The sequence below is a fragment of the Camponotus vicinus genome, unplaced genomic scaffold, assembly GCF_025532165.1.
Source record: "Camponotus vicinus isolate PSW18456_S1 unplaced genomic scaffold, iyCamVici1.0 SCAF_12, whole genome shotgun sequence".
Taxonomy (NCBI): domain Eukaryota; kingdom Metazoa; phylum Arthropoda; class Insecta; order Hymenoptera; family Formicidae; genus Camponotus; species Camponotus vicinus.
In genome coordinates, this window is record NW_028141948.1 from 640079 (window position 1) to 656750 (window position 16672).

The window sequence follows — 16672 nt, forward strand, 5'->3', positions numbered from 1 at the left end:
AAAGAAGAAAATTTACAAAAACACTTGGAATTCTTAAATAATTCATTAGTTTTATTTATCAAAACGTTTTTATTTCATTTTTCAGCACGTATTAATGATTATTCGTCTAGTGTGACTCGCAAAATGATAGGATTCCACGAAATTTGTATTGGAGTTCGAAGTATTCAGAAGAAGGAATGACACTTCGCCCGAGTTGTTCATATGTCAATGTCAAATAAAGAAAATTAAAGTCCTATCATTCGCGTGTACAATGTTTTCGAGAATATTCGTCTCTATTTGTGGAAAATTTCAAATTTGGTTTACTGCTTGAATTCTCTATCTTTTTTGAGATCGGTGAAACAGTATTCCTCTCCTATGCTGATTCGCGTGAAGAATATTACAATTCTGATATCAACATCGTTATCAGAGGAAAGATAAATGTATGATGAAAATCGAATCTGTCGAAAATCTGTCTGTTATGTGTACAATAATAGGTACGTTCAATCGATATACTGTGCAAGCCAACGGAAGCCTTCGCCGTATCCCTGTCGCTTCAGAACCGAGCACATAAATAGTTCCAGTGGACGGCCGGGTATCTCATTACGAGCGACTTTACCCTAAAAACAAAAAATTATTATTGCATAAAAATTTTAGATAATAATTTAGTGTATTTCTATTGGTTGATGTAGCTTGAAAATGCGATCATCATTCTGACTTGTATAATTTTACCTTTCCTGTTGTTTGCCCATACAAATTAAAGAAATTCCTAAGTTCGTCCTCAGAAGCCGCAGATGGTTTGTCAATTTTATTGCCTAGCACAAGAACCGGACATGCGCTGAGTTGTTCGTCAGTTAATAATGCATCTAGTTCGGTTTTTGATTCTGGTAATCTTGATCTGTCACTCGCGTCGACGAGGAATACTATCGCATCAACAGCCGGAAAGTAATCCTTCCATACACGACGTGCTAGGAAGATTCAATTCGCACAGATGTAAATAACTATACATTGTAAAAAACAACATTTCATAAGCTGTATTTTACATGTATACCTTGAGTATGGCCTCCCAAATCAAAAGTTGTGAATCTCATATTTCCAATAGACAATTCTTCAGATGCTGAAAGACATAAAAAGATTAAGAATAACTTACCAACAAGTTCATATTTATATACAAGTTCATATTTCATAATTTATTAACTGATACAACGGGAATATATCATACTTTTTTCAGTATTCTTAAAAAAAAAAAAAAACATGTAGAAGTTTCATCACATACATGTAGATATAGAAGTTACAATAAATTACAACTTTCCATTATGAAATGATGAATGTATTAAAAGATTGTTACTCATAAAATATGCATTTTTTAGGAATTGCTAGTGCACTATAAATAGGACTGCAGTACAAATAGGACACGGGAGAAAGAGATAAATTAGTCTAAAATTAGTTACTTGGATGCAATGTGGGTACATGTTGAGCTAAACGATCATCCTTGAGCATATGAAGCAATGTAGTTTTGCCCGCGTTATCCAAACCTAGGAAAAGAAGTTTGCCGCTCTTCTTCCATAATCCTGAAAACGACAGATGAGAATCATGCAGATTAAAATCACAACAAACTTATATAGGAAATCAGAGTTTCTATTGGAAGTTTATGAAGTAAAAAATGTCATTGGAATTGGGTAAAACAATAAGAATAAATAATACTTTGTCAGATAACAAACATATATATAAATATATAACATATAACATAAGTAGTATTGTTTTTTAAATATAAAGAACTTTGTTTAGGATTGTCTTTTTAATCAAAGAAATTAATATAAAATTATTTCAATCAGACAATCATTCCTATAATAGAATTCTTTCAATAAACATGCATCTCTGTATACTCTGTACTATCACAGTAATAGAATTAAGCTTCAGTTGTCAGTTTAATAGTATATATCATATATAGGGTGTTTCAAAGTTAAAACCATCAGACTTTGTTCTATGAATAAGAATAAAATAAAAATCTTATATTAATATAGATTCACACTTTATTATTATGTTAATTTGAAACAAGAAGTTTGCTTAATTTTTCATTTCAAAATACTGTCCTCATTTGTAATGCAAGATTGACATTTGAAAAATTGAATATTCTGTAAATTTTATATCTATCTTGTTTCAATTTAGTATATACATTGATTCTGTCTATCAGTTCCTATTGCTGGATCGACTCTTATATAGCATACTATTGTTTTCACATTTCCCTACAGATAAAAATCAAGTAAGATCTGGTGAGCTTAAGCTTTAACAATTGGTCTTTTTTAGATAAACATAGTCAATCTATTTTTACATTATAAATCACAATTATAATTTTACATTATTACAATGCATCGACAGCGAACCCACTATTTGTTTGACATCTTCATTACATTTTAATATATAACGTATTTCAATTCATAACAACACTCAATTTATTATATTTTTAGTATATAATGAATAAGATCTTTTCGGAAACTATGCTTATACATTTCTTTCTTACTTCTATTGTAGAACATATTGACAAAATTGGATTGTTTAACTTTGAAACCCTGTATAATCAAATTATACAATTCTCTCGAGATTTTTGATACAATTTTTCCATCAATTACATAGGAGCACATTGATGCGAATCAAGATTCTACTCACCAAGATAATTCAGCACTCCGGCGAACCAATCCCAAATAAACATATTTGTAGCTGCGTTTATATATCGTCTACACTGTGTTGCGTGTGTATGTATGTGTTAACTAACGAATGACTCTGCAACAATAAGACAAGTTAATGAGATCACCGTCTGCCAACGTGATCGCGCGAGCGATGCAGCTGATTTTTTGAAAATTTGCCTTCGTAATCTTGGCTATTGTGCCAGGAAAAGGTGCAGGAATGCAATGATAAACCAGCGGGTCGTCGTCAATGCAATATACGCTCATGTTCGCGATTCATTCTTCTTTTACACCTACCTTTGAATCTTAGTCTTTCCCCTCTCTCTCTCTCTCTCTCTCTCTCTCTCTTTTTAATTATATTTATTTTAATCTTGTACGCGAGAAAAGTGCAGTAAAAACGAAAATTACGATGCGTGCTATTTGCGAATTATCTTTAATTTTTCTTGGTCGTATGATATTGATGAATGATTTATAAATCAAAGACGACGACTCACTGAATCTCCCTCTCTCTCTCTCTCTTTCATTCACTGACACAAACACTTATCGTGGAAAGATTGTCGACACGCGGAGGCGTAAAATCGACGACCGATCGCTCCGAGAATCACATACACAGGGCGTTAAAAAAACAATCCGATTGGACCTGTCAACTCGTATCGGTAAAGGTGTGTTTGACATACCCACTGTGAAAAAAGCGTACGGAGGCCACGGGGACGGAGAAAAGTGACTTTTCTCCCATAGAAAGAGCAACCCGACCACACAGAGCCCCGTTGGCTGGCAGTTGGCACTGGGTGACGTCTACTTCCGTTCGCCATGTTGCCTGCAAAATAGGGCTTCACCAGCGCGAAATTTTAAAAACGTCAATTTTTTTTATTATTTTCTCCATTTTCATTTTTCCGAGGAAGATGCATTTCCGAATCACGCTGTACGAGAGCGAAAAGCTATGGTGATATGCAATTATCTTTAGCAGATAAATTCAAAAATAAAATAACGTCTCATCTTTTGGTCTATTAATGAGAGAGAAAGATGGATTCACAGGAATGCAGCATAGTCAATATAAATTCTGATGTATCTTTGCTTAATAATTTTATTAATAAACGTGGTGAGAGATATTTTCATAGATTTATGAAATTATTTCTATTTATAATTCCACACGCGTCGAATGTGATAACGAAAAAATAAACTTTTTTTTTATATAATAATTGCTCATTATACTTTATACACATACACACGAGAGGATATCGATTCATTTTATGACAAAAGTGCGTTTATGCATTATGAAGTTGAAAAAATAATCTTCATCTCTTATTTCGCGTTTCAAGTGTACATGGAGAAACAGAGGAACGAAAACGTTATATGAAACACGCAACTACACACGAGAGATTAACGTTATTAAATTTCAATACGAATGAATTATTATTATATCAATGCTTAAACTATTAAACATGTATAATTACTTATATCGCAACAAGTCAACCTATTTGTTTAAGGATACTCGACATATTCTTACTCAGATTATCATTTCATATTATCGCTATATCTTTTACATCTTCTATAGTAATGATCTAATTAAATATTATTTAATACTAATGAATTAAATTAAAGAAGTAGTGTAAGTTTATTACAAAATATTAATGAGATGCGTGTAATATTATATTCAAGTCTTTTGTAACTTAATGTATCAAGAGTATTGATGACGTCGAAATTGCACGATATCAATTACTACAATTATTTGTACAATACATTTGTAGAATTGAAAATGTCTTTTTCAAAGAAGAGAAATGAACTACATACATGTCGATCTCGAACTATAAAGAATAAACATTTTAATGTAAGTTTTGTATCAAAATTTGCTGATGTTCGCAACGTTGCAACATTGTCTATTTAACTGTAATGTAAAACCAAAACTTTCTTTATCCTACAATTACTATCAAGTCGGTTATCGATTACAAGTAAATCGCGATTTGCCTAGAGTATATCCGGATTAGTTTCATTTTTAAGGGACGAAACAGGCCACGATGACGGAATCCCGCTCAATTTGCTGGGTGGTAAAGTAAACACCCTGCCCGCAGGGTCGTGCGTCATGGTCTTACTGTTCTGAAAAGTAAAGAATGCTGCTAAACCACTGCAGCACAATCAGTCAAAAATGCATCGTAAAATTGTAAGTCCATTTTGAAGCGTCCAGAGCATTAATAGTGTAAGTCAAATTAAGGATCGAACTTTAATAGGGAAACCGACAAAGTATGAAATATGCCAACAAATTGATTATTTGTCTCTCGATAGTTCTTCCTTCATAAATATACTCGTATCTTTGTATTATTGTTGTTTTACTTGTTCCATCATAATTTTCTTCATAAATTTATAAACGCAGTACTATCTAATCCAATTTCGCTTAAACTACATAAACTGAGCGAAACAAGTTTTAACAACATAAATTACATTAATTAATATTCCCTTACGGTATTCTCGAGTTATCGAACTTCCTGTTTGAATCGCCGGGACTTACACCAATCCATTCTAGGCTCTCCGTACGCTCCAGGTCGCTTGATGTGCGTTTAACACGAGTTTGGGCATCACCTGCTGTGCGCTCGAATTTGCATCCGAACTGGCGGATTGGAGGGTATACGTGGGCTGCTGGGAACATGTTTCCATATGAATCGGCCAATGTGACTGTTGACACGGATAATCGCAATAAGCTGTGTTCCAACAACAATAAAACAACGCTTCCCGTCCACATTTAGCGCACCACTGCTTTCGTTTGGTCTCTTCGATACATCGAAGCTTCTCCTCTTCGGCTTCTTTGCGAGCTTCCTCGAGCGATCGTAACTTCTCCGCCTCTAGACTTGCACGCATCTCGCGCATGGTACGATCTGGAATTTAATTTAATTTCGTTCTCTGTAATGTTTACAGTGAGATTTCAAAGGTAGGAGGGGGGGGGCAGGGAGGGAAAGATAAACATACCAGTGTTGTGTTTCAATTCGGCCAGCTGTTGTTGATGCTTCCACTTCATATGTTCCATTTGCATCTTCAAGAAGAATATCTCTTGACAATTTTCAACAGTGCCGTTTTCACCGTTAATATAGGTCTGAGCCGCTTCTTTATAAGTCTCTTCCATCAATTGAGCCATTCTTTTTGCGAGCTCGTTTGCATTTTGATGTAAACGTGCGCTGATCGGTCCAGCCTGCGGAGGCAATAATTGATAAGAGGTGGATGTTTCTTGTTTATTCGGGGAAACCTGGATAAATTCGTCTGTATTGAACAACGGGCGTGAAGTCGCGTTTTGTGAATTACGTGATTTACTAGGAAAGGACTTTTTAGCTTTGCTCTCCTTCTTTAAAAGTGAGTTGTGCTCTCTCGTCACATCCTTATTGCCTTGATAGTCGACTGTCGGCGAAGTTTGTTTCGCAGCTTCTGTTTTTCCGTTATTCACTACAAATAGCACAACGGATTTATCCGCTACGGGATTTAGTATATTTGTCGATGATGATGACGAAATAGGGTGAGTAATCTTTGCGTTTGAAGTTGGTGACAGTGTTATATCGATTTCGGGTATCTTTTGAACAGCCGACAATTCTTTGTTGTTTAGCGATGTCTTGTTCATTATCATTGCGCTCGGCGAATTCGGTGACGACAGTTTCTCGTTTTCCTTGCTCGCAAAAATAGACTTCAACGCTTTCTCTGCATTCAATTTGTCGACTATTCTTGTTTTCGGTTTGTATACTTTACTGCTCTTCGCGATGCTCTTCGACGCATTTTCCGTTTGCGAGAGTGCCAATTTGGGATTGATGATATTTTTCAAAAGACTTCTCTTTTGCGTACGCATCGTGTTGGATAATTCATTGGTTGGCGGTGTCGCAGGCTTAGGCGAATTCTCCGTGGATTTTGATTCGTCTTTCGATTTTAGCAAATTATTTTTTTCCGAGATATGTTTACTGACATTAGAAGTTGTTGCACTGCTACTTTCAGCGGCATTATTTGCAACCAAAGTATTCAATCGAGATAGTGATGCTTTTGCATTTTTCGACTTCTCATTTTTTACCATTTTATTTTGAGCAACTGGAACTTCAACTTGAATTTTCTTTTTTAATTTACTATCATCGTCTATATTTGTCTGCGAATTTGAAATATTCTTAACATCGACGATATCTGATTTTTTTTGTACTTTTGGCGTAGCTTCGCTCGTCTTTTCACGTTTATCACCGTTTACAGTTTCTTTCGAATTAGCGTTTGTTTCGCCATTATCAATTGACTCGTCGTTCTGCGATTTCTCTTTAATCGGCAAGTTCCGTCTTCTCACAGGTGTCTTTTTCTTTGGAGTCACAAAGAGCTCGGAATTGGGAAAATAATTGTTAGGTTCAAGCGGATTGTAATTCGGCAACATCAACTTTATCTGCATCGGGTCATTCGGATTGTACTGCACTTTGGGTGGCGCAAACTTGAATTGACCATACATAAGCGCGAGTTTTCTACAGTGTCGAGTGATTTCTCGCACGCATTCATCCATGTCGGACTTTCGTTTACGTGGAGACGGCGCGGGCGGCTCTTCGGAGTATAGATAAAGATCTTTTGGCGGCACCCAGGCGCGATCGTGCTCACCAAAGAAACGCACGTCCACAAATCCCTGGGAGTTGACGCGCGGCATCGCTTTCGCAGGCCAGAACGGGAAACCCTTTAATTTGGCCCATACGAGCGGATGCGGTCGACGGCAAGGCTCGATGAACCAGGACGGTTGAGGTCTCGGCAAGTTTCTACCATGCGCGTAACAATCGGGACAGGCCTCGATTTCCGAGACTTCCTGACGCGCCACTTTGATCATCTGCTTCGCCGCGTTTGTCAGCTTCAATGTGTCCGCATAAACACCACCACCTACCAGATATTGACATGATTTATTTATCTACTCAAACTTAATAATAAACTTATCGATTTAAACTAAACGTGAATTCGAAAACAAGTGTAGCAAGTTAACGTACAGGTGTTAAACACGATGCAATTATGTTGGATCCATTTCGCGTCGGCCATAAATGCGTCAGTGCTGCCATAAAGCTTGGATCGCACATTCGATTCCAACAGGCTCAAATCCATCGGCTTAACAACATAATCCAGATAGTTTGATACTTCTGTGATATCTACTGGTTTGGAGAATGGTTCAGACTGTGCAAATAAAAGAGTGTTATTTAAAAATAAATATCCATTACATATAATGTAATAAATTGACACATTATATAAATATTTAATGAAAAAAATGATGCACATACGCCAGGGTAGTCGCGCAATCTCTCGACCACATGCTTCAGTAACATGCACAACTGATCCACGGACAATTGCGCCATGGCCGTGGAACGCGTCTCGGCATTCTCAGCTTTCAAGATGGTTGCACATTCCGCACATATCCATTTCTCTAAGGAAGATGGCATGCCACCTATACATTTTCGATGCCATGAGCGAGGACATGCGGTGCAATGAGCATCGATGTTCTCCTTATGACATCGCCAGCAGAATTGATCACTTGTATTCTTTAGTTTTTTTCTCTTGCTCCTAGTGTTGTTTTCCTCAACAGAAGATTCCATTGCTGTTGAATTGCTAGAAATATAAACACTTCTCTTTTTATTTCCAACATATAACATTTACAGTTTCATTTGTTTTATAACAAGAGTAATAGCAAGAATCAATTGTTTTCTACATTTAAATACAAATTTTCCATGAGAATGTTATACTAACCTTAAAGCCTTTCGCTTTCGTTTTAAGGCAGATCCCACTTTTGCCACAGAGTCTTTGTCATCTTCAATTTTAGTATCCTTCTCTTCATCCATCTTTTGAGAATCTGTATTTGACATCTGCTTTTTATCCACATTTTGTGCCTCTTGCTTCTTATCTGCTTCATTATCATCCAATTCTTTCTTTACAGTTACTTGCGAGTTTGAATCATGTTTGTTTTCACTTTCCCCATTATCAGCATCCTTTTTTTGCGTATCTGCACATTTATTGCTTGTATCCAAGGTTAAACTTTTCTTCTCCTGTGTATCAATGCTATTGTTTGGTTCATTCTGCTGGTTGACTGACGAAACAATTGATGATTCTTTCTCATCAGCTTTTGACTGCACAGTTGTATCTATTTTATTTGCAGCAGGAGATTTCGCAGGATCTTCAGAGCTTTCATGGGACGCCATTTTGATTATTACCTTCAGTACAAAGAATGTGATTGGAGAGAAGTATCGACATGGATACATATATCTACATGTATTATCTATTTATGTAATCATAATCACATTATCAGTGTACTATGTAATAAACTATGTAACAGTTCTTACAATAAACTACCAGAATATTTTCATGGATACATAAGATACATTTATTGCAGCAACACTCAAATACAAAGATAAGTAGTAACTGTTATCTTTCACAAGTTCTTACTGCCTATAACATTTCCTACAGTGCATAACAACAAATGCTGCTGTTAATAGCAGCAATTTAGCAGCTGTACATCTGAATACAACATATCACAGGACATTTTGATAGCGATTATCGCCTTTGTAGAACCATCCAAAGTGCTGCTATTTGCAGAAGCACGCGAGTACATGTGAGAGAGCTGTAGAGCAATAAACAGATCTTTACCTTGTAAGGGGTTCTCTCTCTCTTTCTCTCTCTCTCTCTCTCTCCAGGTAAATATAATGGCTGTGTGTTACTGGTCGTAGCTGTACCACCCTCAAAACATACTCGAACGGCGAGCTGCGCCTAATAAACTGCCAATGTTAGTGAATAGCGAACCGCAATGATGAAATCGACGTTGGTATCTTATTCCCTCGGCCTCATATCGGACAATTTGCCTTCGTACGATGCCAGCCTCGCTTGATCCATCAGTGGCGCCATCTCTCGGTGATTGTACCTTTACGACGTTGATCACGTGACACTCGTCCTCCGTCCCGCTACGTCTTTATTCGCGTTGCTCATCTCTGTTGACAGACGAAGGAAACGCATGACAAGACGTATTATTTGCACGCTAATTTAGAAGTTCTTTTTGATCATGTACTCTCCGCATCTCTATCGCATCTATTCCTCTCCTTTTCCTTGAATATAAATGAGTTATATTTCACTCAGAGAAGAGAATTATTTTTTTATAAGACTAGACGAGAACAGATTTATTTACCGTTCTTGATGATGACGATGATGATGATGATGATGCTGTTGCTTCGGGCTTTTTTCGAACACTGGGATAACGACTCCTAAGATACGTCGTACCGTTGACAGTGGCGGAAAATGAGGTTAGACGTGGTTGTCGCATAGTCGTGTCTAGAAGGAAAGCTCGACTAGCTGTTATACCTTGTCTGTGTCTGCCTCTTGTCAGGAAGCGTTGATAATCGCGGCTGTCATCGACAGCGCGAGCTTCGCGAAAAATCCCCCGACGATGGTCTTTCTGTTTGTTATTCGATCTTGGAAATAGTATCAGAAATCAGGATGTTTCGTGCGAATAAACTGGCCAAAGTAATCACGATATCAATAACGAGTTTCGTCAATTCATTCTAATATGACCAGACGTTTTCTGCATTTATTCTTTATTTAAAATTCAATCGAAATTCTACGATACGATACTCCCTCACCAGTGTTCAAATAGGTTATGTCACACTCGGTCACGTGGTCACGCATCTCTCTCTCTCTCTCTCCTCCCTCTCTCTCTTTCTCTCTGTTTCTCACTGCAACGAAGCGATAGCGCGACCGAGGCGATGTCAAAACGAATGGCTGTGACGGATTATGATTATGGATCGCGTAGATAGTAAACAGTCGTACGTACAACAGCTGTGAGCCTTTATCTAGTCGGTTCGAAATAAATGAGGATTATCACGGGTAGCGTGTCACGATGAAAATTGATCGCTGAAGCGACTCGATTAATTTCCAAGAGACATCGAGGCTGGCGGAAAGAAATTATGCCTCGGAAACTCTCTCGTGACAGCTCGATGAAGTAGCGGTGCCTCCTAGGTTATGTTGTTCCGTCAAAGTGTTCGTAGCCTATCGAAGGATTCGTCGCCACGTAGAGAAGAATAAGAGATAATATAATATGGGCGATCATATCGGCGATAACATATTGATCCCGCAGGTCGACAACGTCGTGTTGATCGACAGGAGCGATGGCAGTAACAAGAGCATGGATGGGACACTATGCATCAGTGGTCATCATCTCATCTTATCTTCTAGGCAGGACGACGGGCAGGAGCTCTGGGTAGGCGATACTGATGATTATAAAATTGTACAAGTTCAAATCAATGCTCAATTTCTCATCAAGTTTTGTATTCTCGTTAGTTGATGAACCGTAACATCGACGTTGTAGAGAAGAAACTGAACACCCAGAGCCCAGGCGGTAGCATAATATTGAAATGCAAAGACTTTCAGATTCTTCAGTTAGATATTGGTTCCACTAATGATTTAATGAATGCCATATTATCCATAGAAAAGCTGATATCACTAGGTAATTTGATTGTTGTATTTATATTATTCGCGAAAATGAGATGTAATTCTGTCATTTATTTTGCAGATCAGACTCTACAATATCCATTCTTCTATCGACCGCAGACAACTAACAATGTCATGGTTCAAATAGAGGATGGATGGACAGCATTCGCACCTGTCTCTGAGTGGTCCAGATTGTTGGCTGCACACGGGGACGAGTGGCGCATTAGTTATTTGAATAGAGATTATAAGGTGTGCAATTCATATCCATCGGCGGTCATAGTGCCACGTCAGGTGGATGACAAAGTTGTCGTAGCTTCCGCTAGCTTTAGAGACGGCGGAAGATTCCCTGTTTTATGTTACAGACACGAGGGAGGAGTAAGTGACGAATTGAGCTTTTAAAATTATAAAATATAAATATATATACTTGAGTGTGCACAATTCATTGTAGAGTATACTGTTGAGAAGCAGTCAGCCGTTATGCAGTGCTACTGGTAAGAGATGTAAGGAAGATGAAAGACTGTTGAATGCAGTTTTAGGTCCGGGAAGACGTGGGTAAATATAACTGGCTGATACACGATTGTCTATAAATCATAGCTATTATTTTTAGACAATTGTTACACTCATTGTGAATCTCACTTACAGTTACATAGTGGATACGAGATCCATTAGTCAGGCACAGAGCGCCAGAGCCAAAGGTGGAGGCACGGAAATGGACACTGCTTATCCACAATGGCGAAAAGTACATAAACCAGTTCCTCGACCACACGATTTAGCAGATAGTTTCTACAAGTTAATAGAAGCTTGCAACGATGTGAATAGTTCTACTTCGCAGTGGCTATCGCGATTGGATAGCAGTGGATGGCTAACCGCTGTACAAAGTGCTTTAAACGCAGCTTGCGTTACCGCGCAATGCCTGCATCAAGAAGTCGCAGCTGTGCTAGTGCATGGTGTGTGTGTGTGTATATATATTAAATATTAATTATATAATATTTAATATATTGTGAAAATTTATATATTCGTGTTTACACACTATCAAATTCCCATCTGCTTTGAAATGTATATTAATCTTGTAATAATTTTGCATAACTTTAATTTCCAGGCAGCACAGGTAGAGATTCTACATTAGTGGTAACTAGTTTAGCCCAGGCGATACTGAATCCTGATTGTCGGACGGTACGAGGACTTCAGGCGCTCATAGAACGCGAATGGTTGCAAGCGGGCCATCAATTTTTCAGCCGAACCCGTTGTGGAGCGTATCAGTCCTCGAGCTCGCAGAATCCAACGCACGCGCCGACCTTCTTACTCTTTCTCGATTGCCTGTATCAGTTGCATCATCAATTCCAATTCAGTTTCGAGTACACAGTAGATTTACTTATCAGATTGTATAAGCAAGCCTATTCTTCAAACTATGGTACATTTTTAGGTATGTCAAATATAAATTATATATTTCTGCTTCATTTACTTTTTTTATTTTAATTATATATATATATATATATATATATATATATATATATATATCAATTTAAAAATATATAATTTTATTTAATATACACGTATATATAAACATATTACGCGGTTCCATAGGTGATTCGGAAGCAGAGAGAATAAAACTACGGTTATCGGAACGAACTTATAGCTTGTGGTCGTATATGAATCAACCGGACATTTTAGAACAATGGATAAATCCGTTGTATGAACCGAATCCCGGAGTGATCTGGCCCAGCGTCGCACCAATCAGTATTAAACTATGGAGAGAGCTATATCTGGCACATACGAACGCAGCTTCGTGGGATGGTATGCTTTCCTACGCAAAGCAGATCAAACAGAATCACACGGCGGTGCGTAAGGTGGCCGGACAGTTACATGCGCAGATCAAGCAAGCGTTAGAGGAGATTCGATTGGATCCGGATATGTCGAGAGGGGACGCGGACGGTCAGGAAGAGCATCCTCGTATCGCGCAATTGAGTCTAGAGTCCCAGAGTACTTGATATAGATTTGTAGAAACCGAGAAAATCTAAAGTCCGCACTGCTGTTCAACGATCTTGTCAATATGCCTTCGATTATATAATACCACGTTAGCTCATAAGGATCAACGGTCTCCGCGAATAGCCTGCCACGAATGCCGAAGCCTTCGTAATCATGAATTCTCAATTAATTCTTTTTCTTAATATATCTCTCTGAGATTACAAAAAATATATATCTATTCATCTATAAAAAAAATGGCTCTACGGTTTTATAAAGCGGATTATATCTGCTGATATATAGTCAATCTTGTATGTATATATATATATATATATATATATATATATATATGTGTGTGTGTGTAAAAGATATCTCCCATAATCGACATACATCACATTATGCTCTTCGTCTGTATAGGAAAATTTGCATCACGAAAAACGTGTTCTGTGTAAACGATTCAAACAAGACGAGATGAATTGTGATATTTTTTATTTTATAAAACGCACATAACTTGTGTGTATCACATGTAATAGTCTTAACAGTGCATATATTACATATAATAATTTATCAATTATTATATATATATATCATTTTCCCTCTTATATTATATACATGTATAATTTATTTATCCAAAAGTAATGTAAGCAAATAAAAATGGACTGTATATTACAAATCCACCATTAAAGAACGAGGGTAAAACTGGCGGATTTTTCATTTGAGTACAGAGAGAGTAAAGGAAATCTCGCTTGTTCGGGGGTACGGACGAGTTTTTACCGTTATTCGGGAAGGATGGCGGGAGGGCGACGGACCAAAGAGAGAGGAAGAGAGAGAGAGAGAGAGAGGAGTTAAGGGCGGGATTGTTGCCGCTGCTGAGGCAAAAGGGGGAGAAGATTGGAGGGGAAAGCGCGGCAGGTGTTCACACACAAAGAAACTGAAAGGGAATCCCACGGCCATTGGCTCCGCACTCAGGAATGCATCGAGTTTCGTCGTGCATTCGCATTTCGCGATCAAATATATGTACATACACACACATATACGCATGCATGATCGCTTAATACAGTAAAACGAAGAAGGAAAATTTTATATATATATGCATTTATGTGTGTGTTAAATATAATATGTAAAACATATGCACATGCATACATATACTATTTGTGAGTTGCGTAAAAATTAGAGAGAGAAAGAGCGATCACAGGTATAAAAAATTTTAAGTAAATCAAGATGGTCGCCGTTAGAATCCTAGAAGGAAAGTGTACAAAATCGCGCATTATGTGACTCGAAAAATCTTCGGAGGGAAATGGACGAACTTGAGCGGGTTGAAGGAGGAAAATTTCGAAGAACTTGAATTTTCGAAATGAAAAAAAAAATCCATTGTGTTTCGATTCCTTAAGCCGCGTTTCCAGCGCGTCGCGCGAAACGAAAGGTGTACGATCTCTTTCGCTCGCGCGTGGAAATTCGACGACGAAAGATGCAAAGGAGAGGCCTCCGCACATATGCAAATATAAGTTTACTCTGTCGAGCGGAGAGTCTAAACATCCCAAGGACTAGAACGTCCTTCGACGCGCTCGCGACGCCATTAGGCATTGTGTCTTGGCTTGGCAGCGTGTGTGTGCGCGCGCGCGCGCGTGCGAAGAGAGAGAGAGAGAGAGAGAGAGAGCAAACGAGCGAGCGTGCGCGCGGAGATTATTATACCGGTTTCGAATCTGCGCGATGGAGATCCGTGAGAAATCGCGACCTCGCGTCTGCGACCGTTATCGTACTCGTGGTAAGTACCACTATGCAACTTTGGAATATATTTTGATATATAAGTATCTTTTCCGTCTTTTTCAGTTACCTCACGATATCACTTTTCCCAGAAGAAGCTTCTCGGAGACGAGAGAGAGAAAGAGAGAGAGGAGAAACAGGTGTCCACCACACGCGCGCACGTTGGTCGGCTCCTCGCGTCGAGGACAGGTCCAGTATCCTTGGATGAGTGTGGATCTAGTCACGCATACAATCGTGAAACGTGGACTGAATTCAAACCCATCCAGGGCCGCTGGACGGGTGATCGACGACGGTTCAACGGGATGAGTCTCTTCCCTCTTCCCTTCGGCGCCGCGTCTTCCTGGGAGTCGTCTTCGCGGAAATTTCCTCGTCTTCGTATTCACGTCCAAGGAAGACACAAACGATGTTGACGGAGCCGGAAAGCAGAGTGATGCGTTCGCTCGAGAATGGCATTAGTGGCCTCACTTGACGGTAGGAGCATTCTCAGAGAAGGGGGCATTCTCGGAGAAGGGGGCCCGCGCCGCTCTCCTGTCCTGTCTCTCCCTCCTTCTTCGGTCCCGCGATCTCTCTTTGTCGTTCTGGTCTTTCTCCCTTACCATCTCTTTTCTCTTCCTTCGCAGGCAGGCACTTACCGCCCCGGTAGGGCCCTTACGTGGAGGGGAGAGAAGGGTCGCTTTTTCCCAAGGCGTCCGGGGATCACAACAAAGAAAGATGCGATTTTCGAAGCGAAGAGCGGAGAACGAAGCGACCGCCGAGAGACGTTTCTGGACAGCAGCCTGTGTATGTGTGTACGAGGGCGATAGATAGGTCTCTTTCTCTCTCTTTCTTGCGTTAGGAGACTTATACCGGAAGGCGATGCCGTTTTCTCGAATAAAACGTGCTCGCTCGCTCCGCTTCCGCGAATCAGCGAGATGAATGCCGGATTCTTTTTTTTATCAGCTCGGGAAAGGAAAGTAGTATAGTCTCGTTATACGTAATCGTATTATAGTCATATTCAAGTAGTATCGAAATGTAAATTCAGGGAATTTCGAGTTCCGATTTCATAAAAAAAATACCGAGATGAGCACCACTGTCGAGAACAAAACTGCTATAAAGACGACTTTGAGGGCGTTTTCTTCTTACCTGAAATGAAAATTCAAAGAATTTTGGTCACGGTTGTAAGCGACAAAAAAATTCAAGTTTGACAAGGTTGACAAGGAATGCAAGAATGCATTATTACTTCTTTCTTAAAAAATTTTACGTCGAAAGTTTTCCCACGCTACAAATTAAGAAAAAAATTTATATTATATTATTTTTTTTTAAATAAAAATATTTACCAAAATTTATAGTTTTTTTAATTAAAATATCTAAGATAAAAAGTTGAAAAATTACTGGAGAAATTTTTAAACTTATTTGAATTCATAAAGAGATTTTTTGGAAGACTTGAGAACTATAGAATGTGGGTAAATTTCCTTAAAAAGAACGGCAAATGAAATTTGGAAAAATATCCGATGATATATATATCTTTTTCGCTCTAAAGATTTCAGTTTAAGATAATTCCTTTATATGCTATATGTCTTATTGTATTTTAGGTGTTCGAGTATGACGTTTTATATTGGCGAATTCTCAGGTATAGGACGTCGATTGTGTTGCGCAATAGCGAGCGTGACCTTGAACTTCATCTTCTTTTATCTTTCTCCCACAGCATCCTGAGAGAAAAGCTACCACAGCGGTGGTTCGTCCAGAGATGCGGCGTCATTTCGTATTCAAATAACGCTAAGTTTTACCCTTTTATTTTTGGCTAAAAATATATCCGAATAATAATATAGTTATAATTTCAATTGGTTAAATTTTCAACCGTAAAAATA

General features: G+C 38.4%; 3 protein-coding genes across 17 annotated transcripts; 1 reads left to right on the forward strand and 2 right to left on the reverse strand.

Moving 5' to 3' along the window:
* Nucleotides 1–30: 30 nt before the first annotated feature.
* Sar1 (Secretion-associated Ras-related 1) lies at nt 31–3475 on the reverse strand. Of its 3 annotated transcripts, none has more exons than XM_083085260.1 (6): nt 3338–3475; nt 2644–2757; nt 1428–1547; nt 1028–1093; nt 709–944; nt 31–596 (listed from the first exon to the last, which is right to left on the reverse strand). In XM_083085260.1, the coding sequence occupies exons 2-6, from the start codon at nt 2684–2686 to the stop codon at nt 480–482; spliced, it is 582 nt and encodes a 193-aa protein (XP_082941386.1). In that variant the 5' UTR covers nt 2687–2757; nt 3338–3475; the 3' UTR covers nt 31–479. The 3 variants fall into 3 exon arrangements, with proteins under 3 accessions (XP_082941386.1, XP_082941389.1, XP_082941388.1); XM_083085263.1 differs by lacking the exon at nt 3338–3475 and adding an exon at nt 3155–3318; XM_083085262.1 differs by lacking the exon at nt 3338–3475 and adding an exon at nt 2958–3121.
* Nucleotides 3476–3726: 251 nt separating this feature from the next.
* On the reverse strand, nt 3727–15071 carry Zmynd8 (Zinc finger MYND-type containing 8). Of its 10 annotated transcripts, none has more exons than XM_083085253.1 (9): nt 14896–15071; nt 9802–10084; nt 9270–9721; nt 8376–8836; nt 7913–8237; nt 7628–7808; nt 5619–7523; nt 5235–5527; nt 3727–4754 (listed from the first exon to the last, which is right to left on the reverse strand). In XM_083085253.1, exons 4-9 carry the CDS (start codon nt 8822–8824, stop codon nt 4626–4628), a joined length of 3282 nt encoding a protein of 1093 aa, XP_082941379.1. In that variant the 5' UTR covers nt 8825–8836; nt 9270–9721; nt 9802–10084; nt 14896–15071; the 3' UTR covers nt 3727–4625. The 10 variants fall into 10 exon arrangements, 8 of the variants coding, with proteins under 8 accessions (XP_082941379.1, XP_082941380.1, XP_082941381.1 ...); XM_083085254.1 differs by lacking the exon at nt 14896–15071 and adding an exon at nt 10253–10930; XR_014436150.1 differs by lacking the exon at nt 14896–15071 and having other exon boundaries at nt 5117–5527; nt 9802–10927.
* On the forward strand, nt 9429–16656 carry LOC145963384 (myotubularin-related protein 9). 4 transcript variants are annotated; one of them, XR_014436154.1, is made up of 11 exons: nt 9429–10869; nt 10950–11115; nt 11182–11474; nt 11548–11651; nt 11742–12046; nt 12199–12522; nt 12684–14826; nt 14892–15296; nt 15446–15632; nt 16397–16434; nt 16510–16656. XR_014436154.1 is itself a non-coding variant. In XM_083085259.1 (7 exons), the coding sequence occupies exons 1-7, from the start codon at nt 10708–10710 to the stop codon at nt 13085–13087; spliced, it is 1758 nt and encodes a 585-aa protein (XP_082941385.1). In that variant the 5' UTR covers nt 9429–10707; the 3' UTR covers nt 13088–14830. The 4 variants fall into 4 exon arrangements, 1 of the variants encoding a protein (XP_082941385.1); XR_014436153.1 differs by having other exon boundaries at nt 16397–16655; XR_014436152.1 differs by lacking the exons at nt 16397–16434; nt 16510–16656 and having other exon boundaries at nt 15446–16102.
* The last annotated feature ends 16 nt before the right edge of the window (nt 16657–16672 follow it).

What these genes read in the sequence shown, in the direction of transcription:
- Sar1 (XM_083085260.1), bottom strand. Translation starts at nt 2,686, where the DNA reads ATGTTTATTTGGGATTGGTTCGCCGGAGTGCTGAATTATCTTG. An exon ending in CGGAGTGCTGAATTATCTTG is followed by an intron (nt 1,548 to 2,643) that starts GTGAGTAGAATC and finishes TGTCGTTTTCAG; the next exon opens with GATTATGGAAGAAGAGCGGC. An exon ending in ATGGGCAAACAACAGGAAAG is followed by an intron (nt 597 to 708) that starts GTAAAATTATAC and finishes TTTTGTTTTTAG; the next exon opens with GGTAAAGTCGCTCGTAATGA.
- Zmynd8 (XM_083085253.1), bottom strand. Translation starts at nt 8,824, where the DNA reads ATGGCGTCCCATGAAAGCTCTGAAGATCCTGCGAAATCTCCTGCTGCA. An exon ending in GATTGCGCGACTACCCTGGC is followed by an intron (nt 7,809 to 7,912) that starts GTATGTGCATCA and finishes TTATTTGCACAG; the next exon opens with TCTGAACCATTCTCCAAACC. An exon ending in CAAATTCGAGCGCACAGCAG is followed by an intron (nt 4,755 to 5,234) that starts GTGATGCCCAAA and finishes TTTACTTTTCAG; the next exon opens with AACAGTAAGACCATGACGCA.
- LOC145963384 (XM_083085259.1), top strand. Translation starts at nt 10,708, where the DNA reads ATGGGCGATCATATCGGCGATAACATATTGATCCCGCAGGTCGACAAC. An exon ending in ACGACGGGCAGGAGCTCTGG is followed by an intron (nt 10,870 to 10,949) that starts GTAGGCGATACT and finishes TATTCTCGTTAG; the next exon opens with TTGATGAACCGTAACATCGA. An exon ending in TTAGGTCCGGGAAGACGTGG is followed by an intron (nt 11,652 to 11,741) that starts GTAAATATAACT and finishes TCTCACTTACAG; the next exon opens with TTACATAGTGGATACGAGAT.